This window comes from Pleurodeles waltl, chromosome 6 (assembly GCF_031143425.1).
Source record: "Pleurodeles waltl isolate 20211129_DDA chromosome 6, aPleWal1.hap1.20221129, whole genome shotgun sequence".
In the NCBI taxonomy this organism is placed as follows: Eukaryota; Metazoa; Chordata; class Amphibia; order Caudata; family Salamandridae; genus Pleurodeles; species Pleurodeles waltl.
The window spans coordinates 820,078,919-820,097,308 of NC_090445.1; the positions used below are offsets into that span (position 1 = coordinate 820,078,919).

Sequence of the window (18,390 nt, forward strand, 5' to 3'; positions counted from 1 at the left end):
GACCGGATTGTCCAGGCAGTAATGTCTTGTGAACATCTGCAGGGATGCCCACATTGCTGCCATGCATATATCCAGGACAGGTACTCTGCGTGCAAACGCTGTGGTAGCAGCAGTTGCTCTAGTGGAGTGAGCGCGCAAGCCCTCTTGGGGTTGTTTTTTTGCCAAAGCGCAGCTCATTTTGATGCAAAGTAGTACCCACCGTGAGATAGTGCGCTCTGGCACTGCCTTCCCTTTCTTGTCACCCTCATATTCAACAAAGAGGTGATCGTCCACCCGGAAATCTTTGGTACTATTGAGGTAGAACACCAATGCTCTTTCTGGATCCAGACGGTGGAGTCTCACCTCTTCATGAGAAGGATGTGGAGGTGCGTAAAAAGAAGGCAAAGTGATGGATATGGCCTACTTAAAAAGGTGTAACTACTTTGGGAAGGAAGGAGGCCCCCGTATGTAGCACCACTTTGTCAGGGTGAACAGAGACAAATGGGGGTTTTGAAGAAAGAGCCTGAAGCTCACTCACTCTGAGAGCAGAGGTGACGGCAACAAGAAATGCAGTTCTGAGAGTAAGGAGATGCAAGGGACGATTGTGTAACGGTTCAAAGGGGGCACACATTAAGTAAGTGAGGACAAGATTGAGGTCCCACTGGGGCATGAAATATGGAGTGGGAGGAAATAAATGGTTGAGCCCCTTAAGGAATCTACCAGCAATAGGAGACTTAAAAAGGGAAGGTTGGTCTGGCAATTTAAGAAAGGCTGAGGCAGCCGATAAATAACCTTTAAGGGTGCCCAGTGCAGAGCCCTGCTGGTCTAAGGAAAGGAAGAACAAACGCACCCCAGAGAGAGGTGCAGAAAGGGGATCAACAGACTAGTTGGAACACCATGCCACAAATGTATGCCAATGACAGGCATATACCGTTTTGGTGTAGGGACGCCTGGCTGCAAACATAATGTCAGAGACTTCAGGCGGAAGGTCAGAAGCTGTCAACTGCCGCCACTCAATCTCCACGCATGAAGGTGAAGATTTGACAGGTTCGGGTGGAGTACCATCCCCTGTTGGTGTGACAGAATATCCTCCAGAGGCAGTCTGACTGGAGGATCTGCTGCCATGCTCAATAGCTCTGGATATCATAGTCTTGGTGCCCAATCCGGAGCCACAAGGATAATTTGGGCTCAGTGGTTCTTGATCTTCTTCGGAACTCTGGACAGAAATGGGGCCTGAGTTCCACTTGAGACTAAAAGCGTCGCAGAGCGAGTTCCACCTTGGAAACTCTGACGCGCAAAACAACTGACATTGAGTGTTCTCTGCAAAGGCGAAAAGATCTAACCAAGGTTCCTCCCACCACTGAAAGAGACATTGCCCACCTCCGGATGGAGATGCCATTTGTGACTGACTATGCATTGACCGCTGAGTTCGTCTGCTCTGGCTTTCAGAAAGCCTGCCAGATGTTGAACCACCAGGGTAATGCCTGATGTTCCAGCCACGTCCAGAAGCTCAGAGACTCTTGACAAAGGGTCCACGACCGCACTCCGCCCTGTTTGTTGAAGTACCGCATGGCGGTAGTGTAGTCCATGAACAACTGCACCACTTTCCCTTTGAGAGAGGGAAGGAATGCTCTCAGTGCAAGCCTGATCACCCTGAGCTCCAGAAGACGGAAGTGGAGCCCGGACTCCTCCGGAGACCAGAGTCCTCTGATCTCTGCCTCCCCATGTGGCCATCCCATTCCATGAGTGAAGCATCTGTCACTACAGTTAGATCTGGTTGGGGATGGGAGAAGGAGCTACGTCTGACCCAATCTTGACTCGAAAAAATCCAGCACTGCAGATGTTGCGCAGTTCCCTCCAAGATCTGGACCATGTCAGAGAGATTTCCCTGATGCTGCACCCACTGGAACTTTAGGTCCCACTGCAGAGCCCGCATATGCCATCTTGCATGTGTCACCAGCAGGATGCAGGAAGCATGAAGCCCAGCAGCTGCAAAATCATTCTCAGCAAAATCCAATACAGAGGTCGAAACATCTGTACCATAGCCTGAACAGCCTGGACTAGCTTTCTGGGAGGACAGGCTCAAAGCCGCACTGAGTCCAAAAGAGCTCAGATTAAAGGGAGCGACTGAGAGGGAGTCAGGTGTGACTTTGCCACGTTTATAGTGAACCCCAGCGAATGCAGGGGGTTCGCCGTAGTCGGGTGGGAGACAACAGCCTGGGGCGAGCTCGCCTTCAACAGCCAGTCGTCAAGGTAGGGGAAGCCTTAAATCCCTAGTCTGTGCAGATGAGCTGCGAACACCGCCATCACTTTTGTGAACACAAAAGTGGCATAGTAAGACCAAAGGGAGCACGGTAAAATAAAAGTGCTTGTGACCTACCACAAACCGCAAGGAACGTCTGTGGACAGGCAGGACAGTAATGTGGAAGTAGGTGTCCTGCAAGTCCAATGCTACCATCCAGTCTCCAGGGTCTAGAGCAGATAGGACCTGAGCCAGAGTGAGCATTTTGAACTTCTCCTTTCTGGGGAAGTGATTGAGGACACGGAGGTCTAGGGTAGGGCGAAGGCCCTTGTCTTTTTTGGGCACCAGAAAGTAGCAAGAATAACAACCACAACCTACTTCTGGCACACGGACCCATGCTGTGGCTCCCTTGGCCAAGAGAGCCATAGCCTCTTCGCGGAGAAGTGCCAAGTGATCCTCCACTATTCAATCATAAGATGGTGGCATGGCAAGTAGCCCCTCTGGAATATTTGCAAAACCCACCTGTCCATCATGATAGATTCCCAGTGGGGCAGCTGATGGCGAATCCTGCCCCCAACTGGTCTGGGATGGAGCGACAGACTAGTAAGGTTTGGAAGATGCAGTGGGGGCGGTGGTGGACACGGTGTTGGACACGTGGGATACTTGAGCACGTGGGAAACCCGCATCTGCAGACATGCAGGGGCTGTGCAGCATGCACAACTCAGTGGCTGGTAGGAAATTGACATAGTTGAGTGAGTCAGTCATGTCCAGCCCACAATGTATTGTGAATCTGGCTGCATCTCTTCCGTCAGAAACTATTTGGGAGAGAACGGCCAGGACCCGCGGCAAAACCTGGGTGACCGTAGCCCATAGGGCATGGGAATAGCAGGCCAAAAGGCATGCAGTATTCACAGACTGCAATGCCAGACTGGAGGAAGAGAACAATGTCTTTCCAATCTGATACAGTCTTTTGGATTTCCTATCTGGGGGTGCGGATGGGAATGCACAATGGCGGCGGGTGATTGTCCTGTTCACAGGAGCCCCTGTGCTGTATCTGGACCATGTAGCCAGTAGGAAATCACTGAGTGCTTCGTTAAAAGATGAAAAGGGTTCTGAGGTGGAAGTCCCAGGCTGAAGCACCTCTGTCAGAAGGTTCGTCCTTACTGCCAGAGAAGGTAGCTCTAGGCCGAGGACGCCCTTCTCACCACCATAGAATATGATGCTCCCTCCACTGTAGCCACAGTAGGGGAAGAAAATATGACAGCATCAGGAGAGGTATCCAGACCGCCAGCCTCACCCAATTCATGTGCCCAGTCCACTTCCAGATAGAATTCTAAAGGGTCCAGCAACCCCTTCACACTAACCCGTACCTAATCCCATAAGAATAATGGTCAGGATCTAACCTGGGGTATGTAGGCCCCATCGAAGACAGAACTGGCGTCGAACGATGTCGGTCTGGCTCCCGGCCGGAGTAAGTTATAAGTATGGGGAAGACGTCGATCATGGGCCCGACTGACGTTGGAAGCGTCAATGTTTTTGCCGGCACAGAGGAAGGTCGTGTTGGCATGACTGATGTCAGCACGATCCAACAATGGATCCCGAGGGGCTCTCCAGAGCCACCAGCGCAGAACTCAAGGGGGCCGCCCCCTCTGACCCTATTGGGCCCGAAGGTGTCGCAGGGTGTTGGTCTGCCCAAAAATGAGGTGCAAAGCCTCATAAAACTAACTCAGTTGGGCGGTGGTAGCTCTCGTGCCCGGAAACCTGGGGAGGCACAGAGCCAACCCAGAAGTAGGCTCTGAGAATGCAGGCCTAGTGCGCTGTCGCTCTTCACGCATCGCATTGTCCAAGTGACAGGTTGAAGTCGAAGAACGTTAGGACAAAGGCCTCCATCCTTCTTCAGCACAAGAAACGCACAATAATAATATCCAGTCTCAATTTGTAATGCTGAAACCCTCTCTATGGCTCCTCTGTCCAAAAGAACAAGAACTACCTGCTGTAGAATCAACAAATAGTCCCTTGGAGTTAATAACTTATTCTGCCTCCTGCAAACTAAAGCAGCTTGGAAGCAGAGACGGAGGTCAGGGGAGCAGGAGACTAGACACTAAGTTGACATTACTGGCCTGGACTTTATCGACTGAAACCCTGACCCCCGAAAGAACTGGCAGATTTGTTGCAGGGGCAGTGGGCCTTAGCGCTGCGTTTGTGTCAAATGCCTTACGAAGCATTGAAAGGGGTGAAACTCCTTGGGATACTTGCGCACAGGTGCAGAAAGGTGTTAGCCACTGGTCGATTGCCACCAATTTCATTACAAAGAAAATATTAATATCCTGTGCAAACTCGATGAAAGGAGCAACAAGTGGCCATCAAGGCAATTCTTTGCGCTAATCAGTGAATTAAACTTTAAAATCGAAAATGAAACTAAAAGTGAGTGCAACACTATTTCTTTGGAATAAACCAGACTGTTACGAGAACAAACTTAGAAAGAAAAATACCTTAATTAAACAGTGAAAACCTTATCATTTAAAACCTCCCAAAGGAACTAGAGTAACAAGTGGAGAAACCTTAATGTGAATTGTTCAAAAACAAATCACACTGATGCTCAAATTCTCTTGAGATGAGGTAATGTCAACATTCTGATATATACTGAACTAGTAAGAACACTATTGAACTTAACTATTGAGGACAACAGAACCAAGCTTTAGAAGAAACAAACTATATAAAAACGAAATTTCTAGGTATGCTCTTATTCTTTGTTAGCCTTTTTATTGAGTAAATGTTTGAAGAAAAGATGCACTAGAGTTAAACACTGTTTCCTTCACATGTATAGATTTTTGAAAGGATTCACAATCTCCTGCTAACTATGATAAGAAGAAGTGGGTATATTTTCAGCTAATCACAGTGAACCAAGACTTCATTATTACATTTATATGAAGGTGTGAAGTGATTATCAAAGGAACAATAATAAGAGTGGATTGTCTTCTTTTCCAGGTTTCCCTCCCTTGTAGTTCCCTTCCCTCATCCATTTCCTGACCACTCCAAAACTGGATGCCTTTACAGCAAGCTTCACTGGTGGTGAAAGGAGGCAGACTCAAGGTAGCATCGTCCTGACCCCGAGAATCAATGGGCTTCTGAAAAAAAGGCTCAGGGAGCGTGCTGTGGCTCTGCTTTCTCTAAAGTGCTCCAAAGTCTGCCTAATGTCTGAAGCAACATGTGCAGTCAAATGGCATATCCACTAATCACACCTGGACATGACCCGAAAAACCTGCGTCTCTCATACATGTGTGGCGCTGAATCACCACACCAGTACAAACTGCATAGCCTAAGCATTCAGTAGTGATCAGCCCAGAGTGGATGGCTTTTTTTGCTGCGTATTAGCCATTGTGAATTATCTGCCCCAGGCTAAAGCTAAATTGATCAGGAACTGTCAGCACGTTCTTCTTGACCATGTCACACAGTGGATGTGAATATCATTCTCAGAGGCTGCTAAGCACTCACTGAACAAAAGGCCAACCTAGCTGAGGTAACCTCCAGGTTATCATCTGTTTTCCAAATGTGTCCACATATTTCTACTTGCTACCAGGATCAAGATGAGTTGTAGGGAATTAGTTTGGTTCCAACCTACTGATAGAGGTCTGGACCACCAGGCTCTTGGGCAGGGGATGCTGTGTGAGGAAGACAGTGTCTCCTGGGGCAGATCTATGGCATCTAACAAATTTCCCATTTACCAGCAGACAGGAGCATGGTTTGTCCCAGGTGCCCATCAGAGTGTCAATCAGAGCTTCACTGAATATGTTAAGTGGGTTTGTGAAGGTCTGCATGGGCTCTAGCTCCTCTGTTACTATGGTGGCTTTGACGTCAATAGGTGGTAGCTGCAACTTATGCTTCATGCTGGACGACTACAGAGAAAGAGGCTGATTCATCTGTTGGGAGTCCAGAGGGGATGGGGCTTGAGTGTGGGTAACTCAACCCAGTGTCGGGAGAGATGTCCAGTCCTTTGGCCTCCTGTAGGTCCATAAGATCCATTGTCATCACCTGGGTCATAATGGCTATGTTCTGAATCACAGCTGAAAAAGATTGTGGAGTGCTTGAGGGTGACTCCTGGGTAGTGGTAGGGGTTTGTCTGAATCACACTGAGTTTGGGTTGGCTCTCTCATAACATGTACAGGTTGCGACTTCTGCTGAGGTCCCAAGGCAGAATCACCTAAGTTAGACAAACCATGCAAAGAATTGCAAAGTTCAGTCTGATAAGGTTAGTGAAAGACACAAAGCCACCATTGCAAAAAATGAAAATGTAACCAAAACATTTCCATTAGATGTCATGCTTGTGCAATTAACTACAGATTGGGAAGGTCACAGAAAAAGGCCCTCACTCTGGTGACTTATTTTTTTTAAATATACAGATACTAGTCTAAAGGAAAAAAATATGTAGGTACAGAAAATACACTATATAAACATTTAGAAGTTAAGCACAAGAAATTAAACTCAGCTGAGAGCAAGTTCAGCCAGCATATGAGATGCCTGTTCTGTGGCATGGAGTCCATAGTGAAATCTAAAATTATTATAGGAAGGATCCATCACAATGGTGGACTAGGATTCAAAATTATGACATCCAAATAATCAAAGGAATAAAAAAGATACCTGATATCACAGAAGGAAAGAACATTCAGATCACATACATTTGACATATTAAGCCTTTTAAGTAAGTCTACTAATGAATGTCACTCATAATGCTGAGCTATGATGGATGCATTTTGGAGGAACACTAAACAGAGCCCACCTAAGTTATTTTCATAAACATACACAATGTTTTCAGTGACCAACTTATTGGGGCTGATCCCAAAACAATGACCTCAAGCTGAATCCGGTCAAACCTACTGATTTATTTAGCCACTAACATGTCAGCAACCTAGCAACCTCACTACTGTGAGCCAACTTTACATTTGGAAACATGACAATTTCAAAATGTGAAATGATATGGTGATAAACCCTACCCAGTAACAGAGTGGATGCACTTACTTGCAAAGACATAGATCCTGATTCTTTGCTTTTGTTGAGGAAACTAGAAATGGACAAGTTCAGGTCAATGCTGCTGTTATCGGTAGCGGATCCTGTTCCGGAATCAGTGTCATTTTCCTTCTGACTTTGAGGTTCTGATTGTGGTGAGATTTTATCCAATGTGGGGGGAGATATTGTACCATTTTCCGTTTGGTTTTCAGGTTCCAATGGTGGTGTGATTTTACTCACGGCCTGGGCAGATTCAACTTTCATGAGAGTCTCATCAGAGTGGACACTGATAGTAGGTACAACACTGGGCAGGTCAGACGTAGCGGGCGATATTAAAGGTTCTGGAGTAATGACTGTTTTTGGCGTATCTTCACCTCCACCTTCTGCTAGATGCTCTGCTTTAGGCACTTCATTTCCAGTTTGACCTTGGGAGATCTCAGTCCTGGCAGAGTCAACAGATTTAGAAGGAATATCCACTGATTTTGTATCCTGAGTAAGATCCTCTGTATGTGTTGTAGTGTTCCCATCCTGTTGCACATCCTCATTGGGGCATTTAACATTTCGGTGTCCCTCAAGGACTGTGGCTGGTTCCTCCAATGATTTATTCTCAGGGAAGCCAGTTGAGTGGGCAGCCTCACCTTCTAACTTTATGAGTTCAGGCTCAGACACAGTCCCAGCACCTTGCTTTTCATCTCCCGGGGACGCTTTCTCTTCCCTGGTCAGAGTCTCAGCTTCTTGACAAGATTCAGTATGTGATGCAGATTTAGCATCATTCTCTTTCACAAGAGCCATTTCTTCCTCAGGGGTCTCATTGTCTTTATTTTCAACGGCTTCTACCTTTTTATCCACGTCATTCTGAAGTTCTATACTCTCTTCGGCTTTTTCATCTTCAATTTCTGCTTTGCCTTCACACTTTTCTGTGTTTGGCAGATCTGCTGTCCTATTTGGTAGACTTGCCGTTTGTCCCTCACTTTCTCCAGTTTCCTGGGAAATTATGTCAATGGGTCTGATGGGAATGCCCTCAAAGTGAAGAGGTATTAACTGATTTTCAGATGAGGTTTTAAGGTTGTCAAGGTTTTTTATCTCAGAATTGTTTTCTATTTTTACATCAGTTATTTCCTCACTTTTTGTGGGTGCAACACGCACGCTTTCCTTTTCCTCTGGTGTTAAATTGGTATTCATATCCTCATTTATCAAAGGTGCAGTACAAATATTCTTTTCATCTGATTTTAAATGTGTTTCCATATCCTCAGTTACAGGGGACGTGATACACTCATTCTTATTTTCTTCTGGTTTTGAATTTATTTTTATGTTCTCATTTGTTATAGATTCAGCACATTTACCTTTCTGTTCTTCTGGTTTTAAGTCTGTTTTAACATGGTCATTCATAGCAGGTGCAACATGCACAACATTTTTTTCTTCTGGTCGCTCATAATTTTCTAACTGGGATCCAGAGTCTTTCTTTACCTGGTCCTCTTTTTGTGGTACCTTCTCAACAACTGATTGTTTTTCATCCTCACTGTTCATTATCACTGAACCATTCTGAATTACCACTTTGCCAGTTAGCTCGTTATTAAAACAGGGATCATTCTTTTTCTCAACTTTAATCTTCTTTGGTTGGCTAGCAGCCATGTCATCATCAGATGGCAGGTTGCTAAATGGTTCCACTGCATCTTTTCCCTCAATTTTCTCTGTCACAGATTCAAGTGTTGAGGCATTTTGAGACAGTTTATCTTCTTCGGAGCTGGCAAGACTGAGATCAGAGGAAGCACGCTTGTTTGCAGGAATTGGCTGTAGAAAAATATTGAAGAACATGTTTTTAGAGAAATACTGAAGAACACATTTTCAGAGAATATAAAGAGCTAACATGCTGTGATTTTACAGCTCACAAAAATGTAGAGACAAATAATAATATCCAATGAACTGACAAAATGATAGGTTACTACACTGATGTATTTGTAGCGTAATAAAATGTCTCAAATGTGCTTACAGTCAATGCAAGAGTAGGGCAGTAAAAGTATTTAAAAAATCATAATTTCTTTCTTTTTCGATGGAAACAAAGAAAATGTGTAAAGAGAAGACTGTGCAAAGTTTAGTTTAATTAGAAGTTATTGACAGTGAATGGGAAAAAAATGATATATTAAGCTACTATTGTACATGTTAACCTGACAATGATTTTTAGCATAAACATGCCAAAGTACTAAATAGGCAAACATTTTTAAACACAGTAGCAAAATTACTTCTCTGCATGAATCAGGTTCTTTGATGCACTCAAAAACTGCATAAAAATATAAAATACATATATTCCTAAATTAAGAAATAATTTATAATTAATGTATTTTATTTAATTGTACAGATATGTTCAAGATGATGCCCTGCTCTTATGTTGTGTCTTCTGTACGAGTGTGGAAACGAATGGGCAAAACAAAGATCTGTTTGAAATCAAAACAATTTTATATGTTATTTTAAACAAAAAGAAGTAGTAAACTGGGTTGCAAAGTGTAATTTTCTATAACTGACGAACAATCCCAGAATGAAACCTGGCAGGATGCACCAGTCGCAGCAGAACAGCTGTACTATTGAGAATGGTATGTGACAGCGGCAAAATTCCCAAGCAGAAGTGTCCTTAATGCACAATTCTGCATTGCGTAAAGGCAACCCTATGTCCAAATGCACAACTTTTTTTCTCTATGGGGAAAACGTTTTTTCCAGTAGAGAAACCCCTCCTTCTATGCCCTCGTCAAGTATGAAGACTATCCATTTTCCTTTCATGCAGGAAAGGGATTTACTTCAGCCCTCTGATGGAGTAAACAGTTTGGCCATTTCCAGGTTTGGAAGGGTTTGAATTACACCTTTTACTACACACTCTCTATCTTTTGCATAGGGGTTATTACTGAATATTTCTTCTTTGAGAAATAAGCAGCAGAGAAGCAATGCATGCCAGTGACCAATGACTTTTTGAATTCAAGGCAAGCGTGTATGGTTCCATTTACGGATGTACACCTGTGTTTATGGCCACAAATGTGTTTATGAATTCGGCTCTCAGTGTTCTGTCAGAGCTAAAATATACAGTGTGTTATGTTTAACCAAAAATGGATGGCTTCACAAAATTGCATTTCTTTTTGGATATTTTAAATATATTCACAAACCAACGAGTTTTCTGTATCTTCCTCTTCTTCATCCTCTTTGGAATCCTCAACTTCCATCAAAACTTCTGCCTTGGCTTCTGCAATCAGGTCTCTCACTGGTTTATTAGAATGAACAGTGGTAACAAACTTATGCTGTTTGAAGAAAAAAAAAAAAAGAAGCAATTTTACAACTTGTATCCGATAAGAACATGCAAGTTATAAAAGTCGACACCTGGTACGATTGCAGACACTGTGGAAGATTAGAATAATCCATACCCCACAAAACAAGAATAAAGATGAGCACGGTGCTGTGATTTACATACATGGAATATTCAAGAGTGAAATGCTCTACCATTAGGCCAGTAAGTGTATTTCAGATACAAAGAAATCTTAAAAAGACAGGATTCCTACTTATTTAAAGTAACATGTCTATACAGGCCCGAGCCCACATAGCCCTCGGCAGTGGGCTAGAAGGCTAAAGCAAATGAGCATACATCATTTCTGGTGTTTTAATGCAGTGTTGAGACCTTTAGATTTTTTTTAAATGTGTTTTTATATTTTAGACTATGAAACTCTCATCTCCAATACAGCAGTGACCTGAATCTATTTAAAATAACATGGAAGTCGAAAATCAATACATTAGAAAACTAAACTGGAATTTTGGGAGCTCCACTGAAGAGTGGAGTGGCTGAGTGGCAAAAAGCCTGGTACAGACCTTCTGCTCCAATGCAATGTTTCTTTTTCTATTTTTATCTGTTGCATTTAGAACATTCCACCGTCAGTGGGTGGAATGTTGTTATACCTTGGGCTATACTGGCTGTTAAAGACCCTCTCCCTCCTTAAAGGTCCTTGCCTTGGGTTTAGTGAGTTTAACAATCTGCGGTGGGCTATATCAAATTCAGCAACAATGGAAACATTCAAGCGGAGTGGGTGTTATGCTACAGGATAAAGACATGAGCAAAGGAAGTTAAGAAGAGGGGTGAATTAAGGGGAAAGGAAAGAGTTGGTATTCTAGGATAAATTAAGCAGAAGAAGAGAACAGTAGGGTCAAAAGAGAATATGAAAAGAGGGTTAAAGGTGAACATACAACGTAAACAGTGAGGATGTCTAGTTTTATGCAGAATTTAAGGAGGTCTTCAAGACATACAAGGCGTTTGGTAAAACTTTAAAAAAGATGGAGTTGCACTGATAAGGGCTTGGTTTAGACCGACTGTCACAATGAGGTTGATTTTCTGTAACTCTATTGCCCTGTTTAGATAATGCATTAAAGTTTTCCTAAAACATAATACAACCCAACTGCTGAATGGCCAGAGACCGAGCTTTAAACAAAATCTATTTTCTCCCTCGATGGCTCCCTTTCATTTTTTTAAACTGGGGACAGTTATAAGTTAGGTTCAAATTTTACACACACAAAACCGTAGAAACGTATTGGTTATAGTTAAAGTTATCAAGCAATAGAAGCTTGTGCCCTAAGATAATTATAACTCGCATTCCGCCATTCACAGTTTTCTCATCAATAATTTTACAGCAAATGTTGAAGTGATATTATCAATGATATCACAGAAGCTGTCATGAGTGATGAATGTATGTGGGGTAATTATCAGTGCATGGCGAGGGTTCAAGATAAAGTTAGCTTAGGGCACGAGTTATAGTTACTTGCTATAACTAACTAAATAACTGCTCACTATTTAAGGCTGTGTGTGTGTCAAATCGGATCCTAACTATAACCTCCCTATAATTGTTGCTTTTTTACTGATTTTCTAGGTTTAAAAAAAAAATTATATGTCCTAGCTATAACCTTTCTGTAACTTTAGTTTTTTTCAGTAAATTTCTACTTTTTTAATGCTAGTTCCTACCTATAATGTCCCAGCCAACCCAGGCCGATTTTGGCCCCAGGGAGCCGGCACTATATTTAAAGGTGAGGGAGGCACCCAGCCCCCCTTCCCTTGAGGCCTTGAGTACCCCATCCCCTGGGTCCCGGCACATTTATTGGAGAAGAAAGCATGAGTCCCCCTCTGTGGGCCGATTTTGGCCCCAGGGACCCCATCCCTGAGGGCCCCGTCTGTTTAAAAAAAAATATATATTTTATTTTTTATTTTAGAGGCGAGGGGTACGTCAAACTCCTCCCGCAAGCCCCCCTTCCATGGGCCATTTTTGGACCTGGGAAAACAGGGCCTAGCCATATTCCAAAAGAAAGGGGGGTGCAGCCCCACTCCCCAGGCCTATTTCGGCCCTGGGGACCCCATCCCTCGGGCCCGGCATTGTGAAAAAAGGGAAGGGGGTACTCAGACCCCATCCTCGGGCAAATTGGCCCCAGGGACCCCAGGGAACGGCCATTATCCAAAGGGGCAGAGGGGCTGCGCGTCCTCCTCCTGGACTAATTTTGGCCCAAGGGACCCCATTCCCTGGGGCTCAGTCATCAAAGGGTGAGTGCCCTGGTTACCACCCAGGGCACCCACCATACTATGGTTGGGGGCTGTGGGGGGATCCCCTAGGCCTCTGCCAGCACTCTACCTCCAGGAGATTCCAGCATTGCTCTTGACCGCAGGGAGCAGCTAAAAATGCTGCTACCTGCAGACGGGAGCAATCTTTTCCTCAGTTTCCAGTCCTGCTACACTGCCGGCAGTGAAACAGATGAAGTCTGCTCCCAATGAGCGGGAGCATTTTTCATGCTCCGGTCAGCTGGGAGCAGAATTAGTGTTTGCTCCTTCTTGGCGTGAGTTTTGAAATTGCCACCACCCCCTACTTAGAGCAAACACAGGTTTCCCTGCCGCCCGCCTCCCCTTTGTAGATGCGGCCAAGCCCAGGGAATGGTGATCCCAGGGCATAAGTTGGACTAGGGATGGGGGCTGCATGCCCCGCTCCCCATTGCACATACGGATGGGCCCCGGAGGTGTTAACATGTGGATGTACTGCAACAGAAGCATATCAGTTGAAAACTGAAAAACACTGCAGCAGTTACATAAAATTAAAATTAAATGCCAATTAACTCCAGATTTGAAAAGAATGTTTACAGACATAAAATATCACAAGGTCTTGTGAGGATAATATAAAATGCATATTTGCGGTTTCCTTTTCTGGCTTGTGGGCATTGCAATGGTTAAAAAGTACAAGAAAATGACTGTCAAGATTTGTATGGTCTTTAATCATTAAAAAGCATTCATCTTCTACTAGTGCATGGCATGTAAAAAAAAAAAAAAAAAAAACAGATCCAGCAGACAAACACAGGACATGATTAAAGGCAACACGATCTAGCCACAAACACTACCAGTCATCCCGTACCTGTAGGAGCTGAGCAGCAGTCCATCGAACATCTAAATTCTTTTCCAAACACTTCTTCAGAAAATCGTTGAAATCGTTTGACCTGCGAAATTTACAGAAACTTGTGACTAATAAGGCAATTAAAGAATCTCTCAATATTGCAAATAAATTCACAATTAAGCCACGGTTTTGTTGGTTAGAAAAAAACATTATCCTACCAGTAAATTACGTTTCTGAAGGAGACTAACTTTCTATGGTTTCTCAGAGGCTTTCCGTATTATAATGTGGTACAATTCTCAAAGACACTAGCCTACCTACTTAGTTTTAGAGGCTTTGCTTCTTGATAAATAGTCAGAATATGTACCTCTTAACATCAGTTAGAGAAAACGATGGTCATCGATAGAAGAATTGTAGAGTTCCAATGGGATACCCTTTACAGGGCAACAAAATTAAATCACATATTTAAATAAAAATAACCCACAATGCTCCTACATCCAAATGTTTAATTTTTAGTGGGGTGGATTTTCAACCTGCAGGTTTTTTAAGCATCCAACCAAGGCACGACAAATCAAATGTCTTATGGAGGTGTCCTTCCAACATGGTTTTAACATGCTATGTTAGACGTCGGAGCAAGGAAAGAGACGTGAAAGTACAATGCAGGGACCTGACAGAGGAAAACTAAGGATACCCACTAAAGAGGATTCAAACAGGCTGAAATGTAGTACTTCAATACTGTATGGCTGATTAACTGTAGCTAAATATGATGGGCATATGAACTTCTGTGAAACACCATAAAGGCTTGCATGCCAGCAAAGGACCTTAATGTATAGAACCAAACATCAGCAAAGAGAATATCAAAATAGAGGATAGAAATCCACTTTGGCATTACCAGATTCATGTGGCCTCTCAGCTGTCAATGGGGCTTGGAAATAATCACTGACATTTGTACAACGAAGGCAAAACTAAGAATTATTTATCCCACAGAACTTCGTAGGTCATAGCATGACAATAAGCTGCCCGCCCAGATGTCTATGAAAAACAAGACTAACTGACTAGGCAATAGGAAAGACATTATCTATAAGTAGTGTTTTGGAGCAATTGCCGAAGGTTATTATTGAGAGCCATGAATGTTCACCTGTAAATTAGCAGCACATAATGTAAGTGCATGATAGGGCAGATGCAAACTCCTAAAATGGGGTTATACGTGTTTTGAGTTAAACTTGAAAGAAACGGAGTACTGAAGGAAGAAAACAGAAAAATTTAATTTGTTCTGTGGCCCCATAATTAAACATCAAGGAGAAGGTCCTTGCTCCATATCATTCTTTGACACCTATCATCTGTAGAAGCTAGAGGAGTTTGTTAATGGAGATATGCATGAATGGCAAATAAAATGGCAAAAGCTTGCTAAGCCTGTCAGGTTTAGACTCGCCTGCAGATAGCTGCACTTTTATAAACAAAACCTATCCGATATCATTTGAAGACTCATTAGCAAGAATGAATCCCCATTATTAGGAACAGAGTTTCTTGTACCAGAATAGATGCCTGTCTAGGAAAGCTTAAAAACTAGTGGAAAATCCAAGCATAGAAAAATGATTTATTTGAGAAAAGATATGATCCTGTTCTAGGTAGGTGCACAATGATTTCGTTGTGAGATAAGCCACCACTTCCACAAACCCATGTAAGGAGCCTGTTATTGCTATTACAACAGTCATCATTATTTCCACTGTCAGTATCAATTGAGAAAACAGGAATAGAAGTCACAATTCTGCTGTGTATTGAATAGCTTGCAAGGAGAGTCAGGTTCCCACTTGCGGACCTCATAGTGCCTTGATTTAGAAGTACCTAATGGAATCAAAATAATTTAAGAGTGTTAAATAATTTTGTTAAAACAAGTTGAAAAGTACAACCATTGGTGCAAAGGACAAACCCTTATGCCATTTACTTCACCTTATTCATAAGGGAGAGCAGAGAATAGCCATGATTCAATTTGATGTGAGAACCTTTCAAGTTCCAGCTGTGAACACCTCACTGATCTCAAACAGTTCCGAATTAATTTGAAATTCTGATTATACCATTCGAGCCAGGCAGAGGATTTGTGGCTACCATTAGAACCCGAAAACCTAAGCAGGATTATTTGACCTAGACACATCCAATTTGTCAGTTAAGATACCATTTTTATTAAGGCAATCAAGAGCCCAACTCTTAGCAGAGTAAATATTTTTTAACAAGTTCATGGTGGAGACTGGACAGTTTAAATGATGAGAACCACCATCTCCTGTATGGAAAATCCAAATGAAAAGTAACAGTACATGCATCCAAATAGGAAGAAAGCATTGCGAGTCTTGTTACAAGAAAATACCCATTGCGACATGATGTAAAGTTGATGACATGCAGGGCTGTGCAGCAAGACACAGTGTACTAGTTTCTGCTCTTTCTTGCTTAGCCTCTGACATTAATAGTAGAGGGGTAGCAGTGAAAAACAATGGTATTTTCATTAAGGGCTTCTGTGCATCATAAACAGAAACAAATAATGCTTGAGTTATCAATGACATCACTAAGAACCATGAGTTGAAAAACATCTGCTTTATTCACTTTTTACTCATCTATAGATTCATGCTATGTATGCCCCTTCGACCCGCCAAAACATCTGGCCAAGCTTTCAATACCTATGAGGAGGGGAAGGAGTAATGGGAGAGTCATGCATTATATGACAACGCCTCTCAAAAAAAAATTAAAAAAATAAAAACATAACAACCGAGCCTCCTACCAAACACCCACATCACCCTCTCTTCCATTCATACCCTGACCAAAAATCCTTTAAAAAAAAAAAAAAAAAACTGGTCCTCTTGCAAAGCATACATACGACCCTGTGCATATTTCCTTATCCCATACGGAAAAGAAATATCAAGCCTCCACCCTTCCTCCTCAGTCATCTGCATGTAACCTCCCCAGGCCCAAATCAACTGAAAAATAATACCTGGCCTCCTGCAACCCATCACAAATTCCCTCTGTGCTGTGAGTCACCTACTAGAAGAGGGGAGAGCCAGCAAGGTACGAACAGCGGCTCTGTGAGAACCGCTGGTCAAGGCTGCTTGTTTTTTCCTGTCAGTGCAGATCTGCTGTTCTGAGGGCAGAATTTGGTGGCTGGTGCAGGCAGAGCACAGCCTGCCTACTGCTGCTCCATCTGGTCTGCAGAGACCTGGGAAAGGAGTCAGAAGGTGGATGAGACCACCTGCCATAATTTCACTGCCTCGTTTCGGTCCTTGCAGATGTGAAAAAAGCAGCATAATACAGGGGCGCCTCCCATTGTGATGTCACAACTTTTGTTATGACGTAGCAGTGAAAAGGAACAACCAGATTTCAATCCGGTTATTAATGCTGGTCAATACATTACAAATATTTCCAGAATATTTTCTAAATCTAATAGAACCATTTCAGATGAAAAAAGTTTGAAAACAATATGCATATTTTGTTTTATACTGAAAGGTGCACACTAGTCAATATACACCAGGCCATAGAAGAGCTAAGTTGTACTGTAGTCGTACAGCACTTTACACCTGATGAAGTGCAGAAGCAGGTGAGGAGCTTTGCAAATGGGTAACATGCTACTTTGTGCGCAGCTTACACCTGAAGAGATTTTAGCGGAGAGTACTTCATCTCAATGGCGAAGTAATCCCTGTCCACCAAACTGTTTGTCTGCCCACTCAGTTATGAGTCACACAGAGCAACAGGTTTACACTAAAGGAGTAACATGTATTTCATTGATGTAAACCTTTCTCTGACAGCCTGAGGGACTAAGGCCCATCAGAGAAAAGCCATCCAACTATGTGCCCTATTTAGAGAGGGAGGTAGGATACCTTTTGTTTTTTTTAAACTGTCCATATCCTGGCAGAAAGAGACTGTAAAAAAAGAAAATAAATAAGACCCAATCACTATGGGAGAAAACGCCAAAGGTGTTGGGGCCAATGGTTTTACTTTTCAAAAAACAAACTCCTGCTTTAGGAGTTTGTTTTTTGGAAAGGGAAAACCTTTAAAAATTTGGTGTAGGCATCCGTCACCAATGATGGACACACTAAAACTTTTAAATGGCTTTGTATGAACCTCCATGACGGAATTGATACAAAACCACTGTGATTACTGCTGGGCTGTAGGTGAACTTGACTGGCAGAGTAAAGGCATGGTGTGGGACAAAGTCCTCCGTCACCCTAACTGTGCTTACTCCCTCCCTCGACCTCTAAATCAGACCCTTTATCATGCATACAACGCTACGATTTGTTATGTTATTTATCATGCTGTTTGTAAGAAGTCTGCCATGAAATCTGTCTTGCAATCGGTCATCTAAAGTTACTGTAGTGCACTATATGCTTTAACTTGTTATGCAGTCAGTTATGCAGCAGCTCTACAGTTGCTACCACATGCATGTATGTAGTGTTCATGCAGGCGATTATCCATGTTTTCCAGACTGTGGTCCTGCCTGTAAGCCAAGGCACATATCAGTTCATATTACTGGAGAAGTGACAAGGACTACTGGACATTTGATCAAATCGGTGTATCTTTTTGTAATAAGACACATTCTTATCACGGGTCTCCTGATTACATGCGTTGCTTCAATTTCATGGTGTTCCTAATAACTAATTTAGTGTTATTCTCTCCATGTCTTGTGCTTTTGTGCCTAAGGACCTATTTATCATTGCTGGTGCTGCCAATGTATAACCCTCCCTACATGACATCATAGGATTTTTGTGGACGACCCAGTATGTTGCCACTTTCTAGAAC

General features: G+C 43.0%; 1 protein-coding gene across 1 annotated transcript in view; it reads right to left on the reverse strand.

The window, feature by feature from the left end:
• The window catches only part of LOC138301709 (STE20-like serine/threonine-protein kinase), a 221,009-nt gene that overhangs the window by 181,040 nt on the left and 21,579 nt on the right, over positions 1–18,390 (reverse strand). The window contains exons 5-7 of the mRNA XM_069242224.1: positions 13,636–13,717; positions 10,375–10,506; positions 7,238–9,016 (exon numbers count right to left, since the gene is read on the reverse strand). Coding sequence (XP_069098325.1) covers positions 7,238–9,016; positions 10,375–10,506; positions 13,636–13,717 — 1,993 coding nt within the window. The remainder of the gene's footprint in view (positions 1–7,237; positions 9,017–10,374; positions 10,507–13,635; positions 13,718–18,390) is intronic.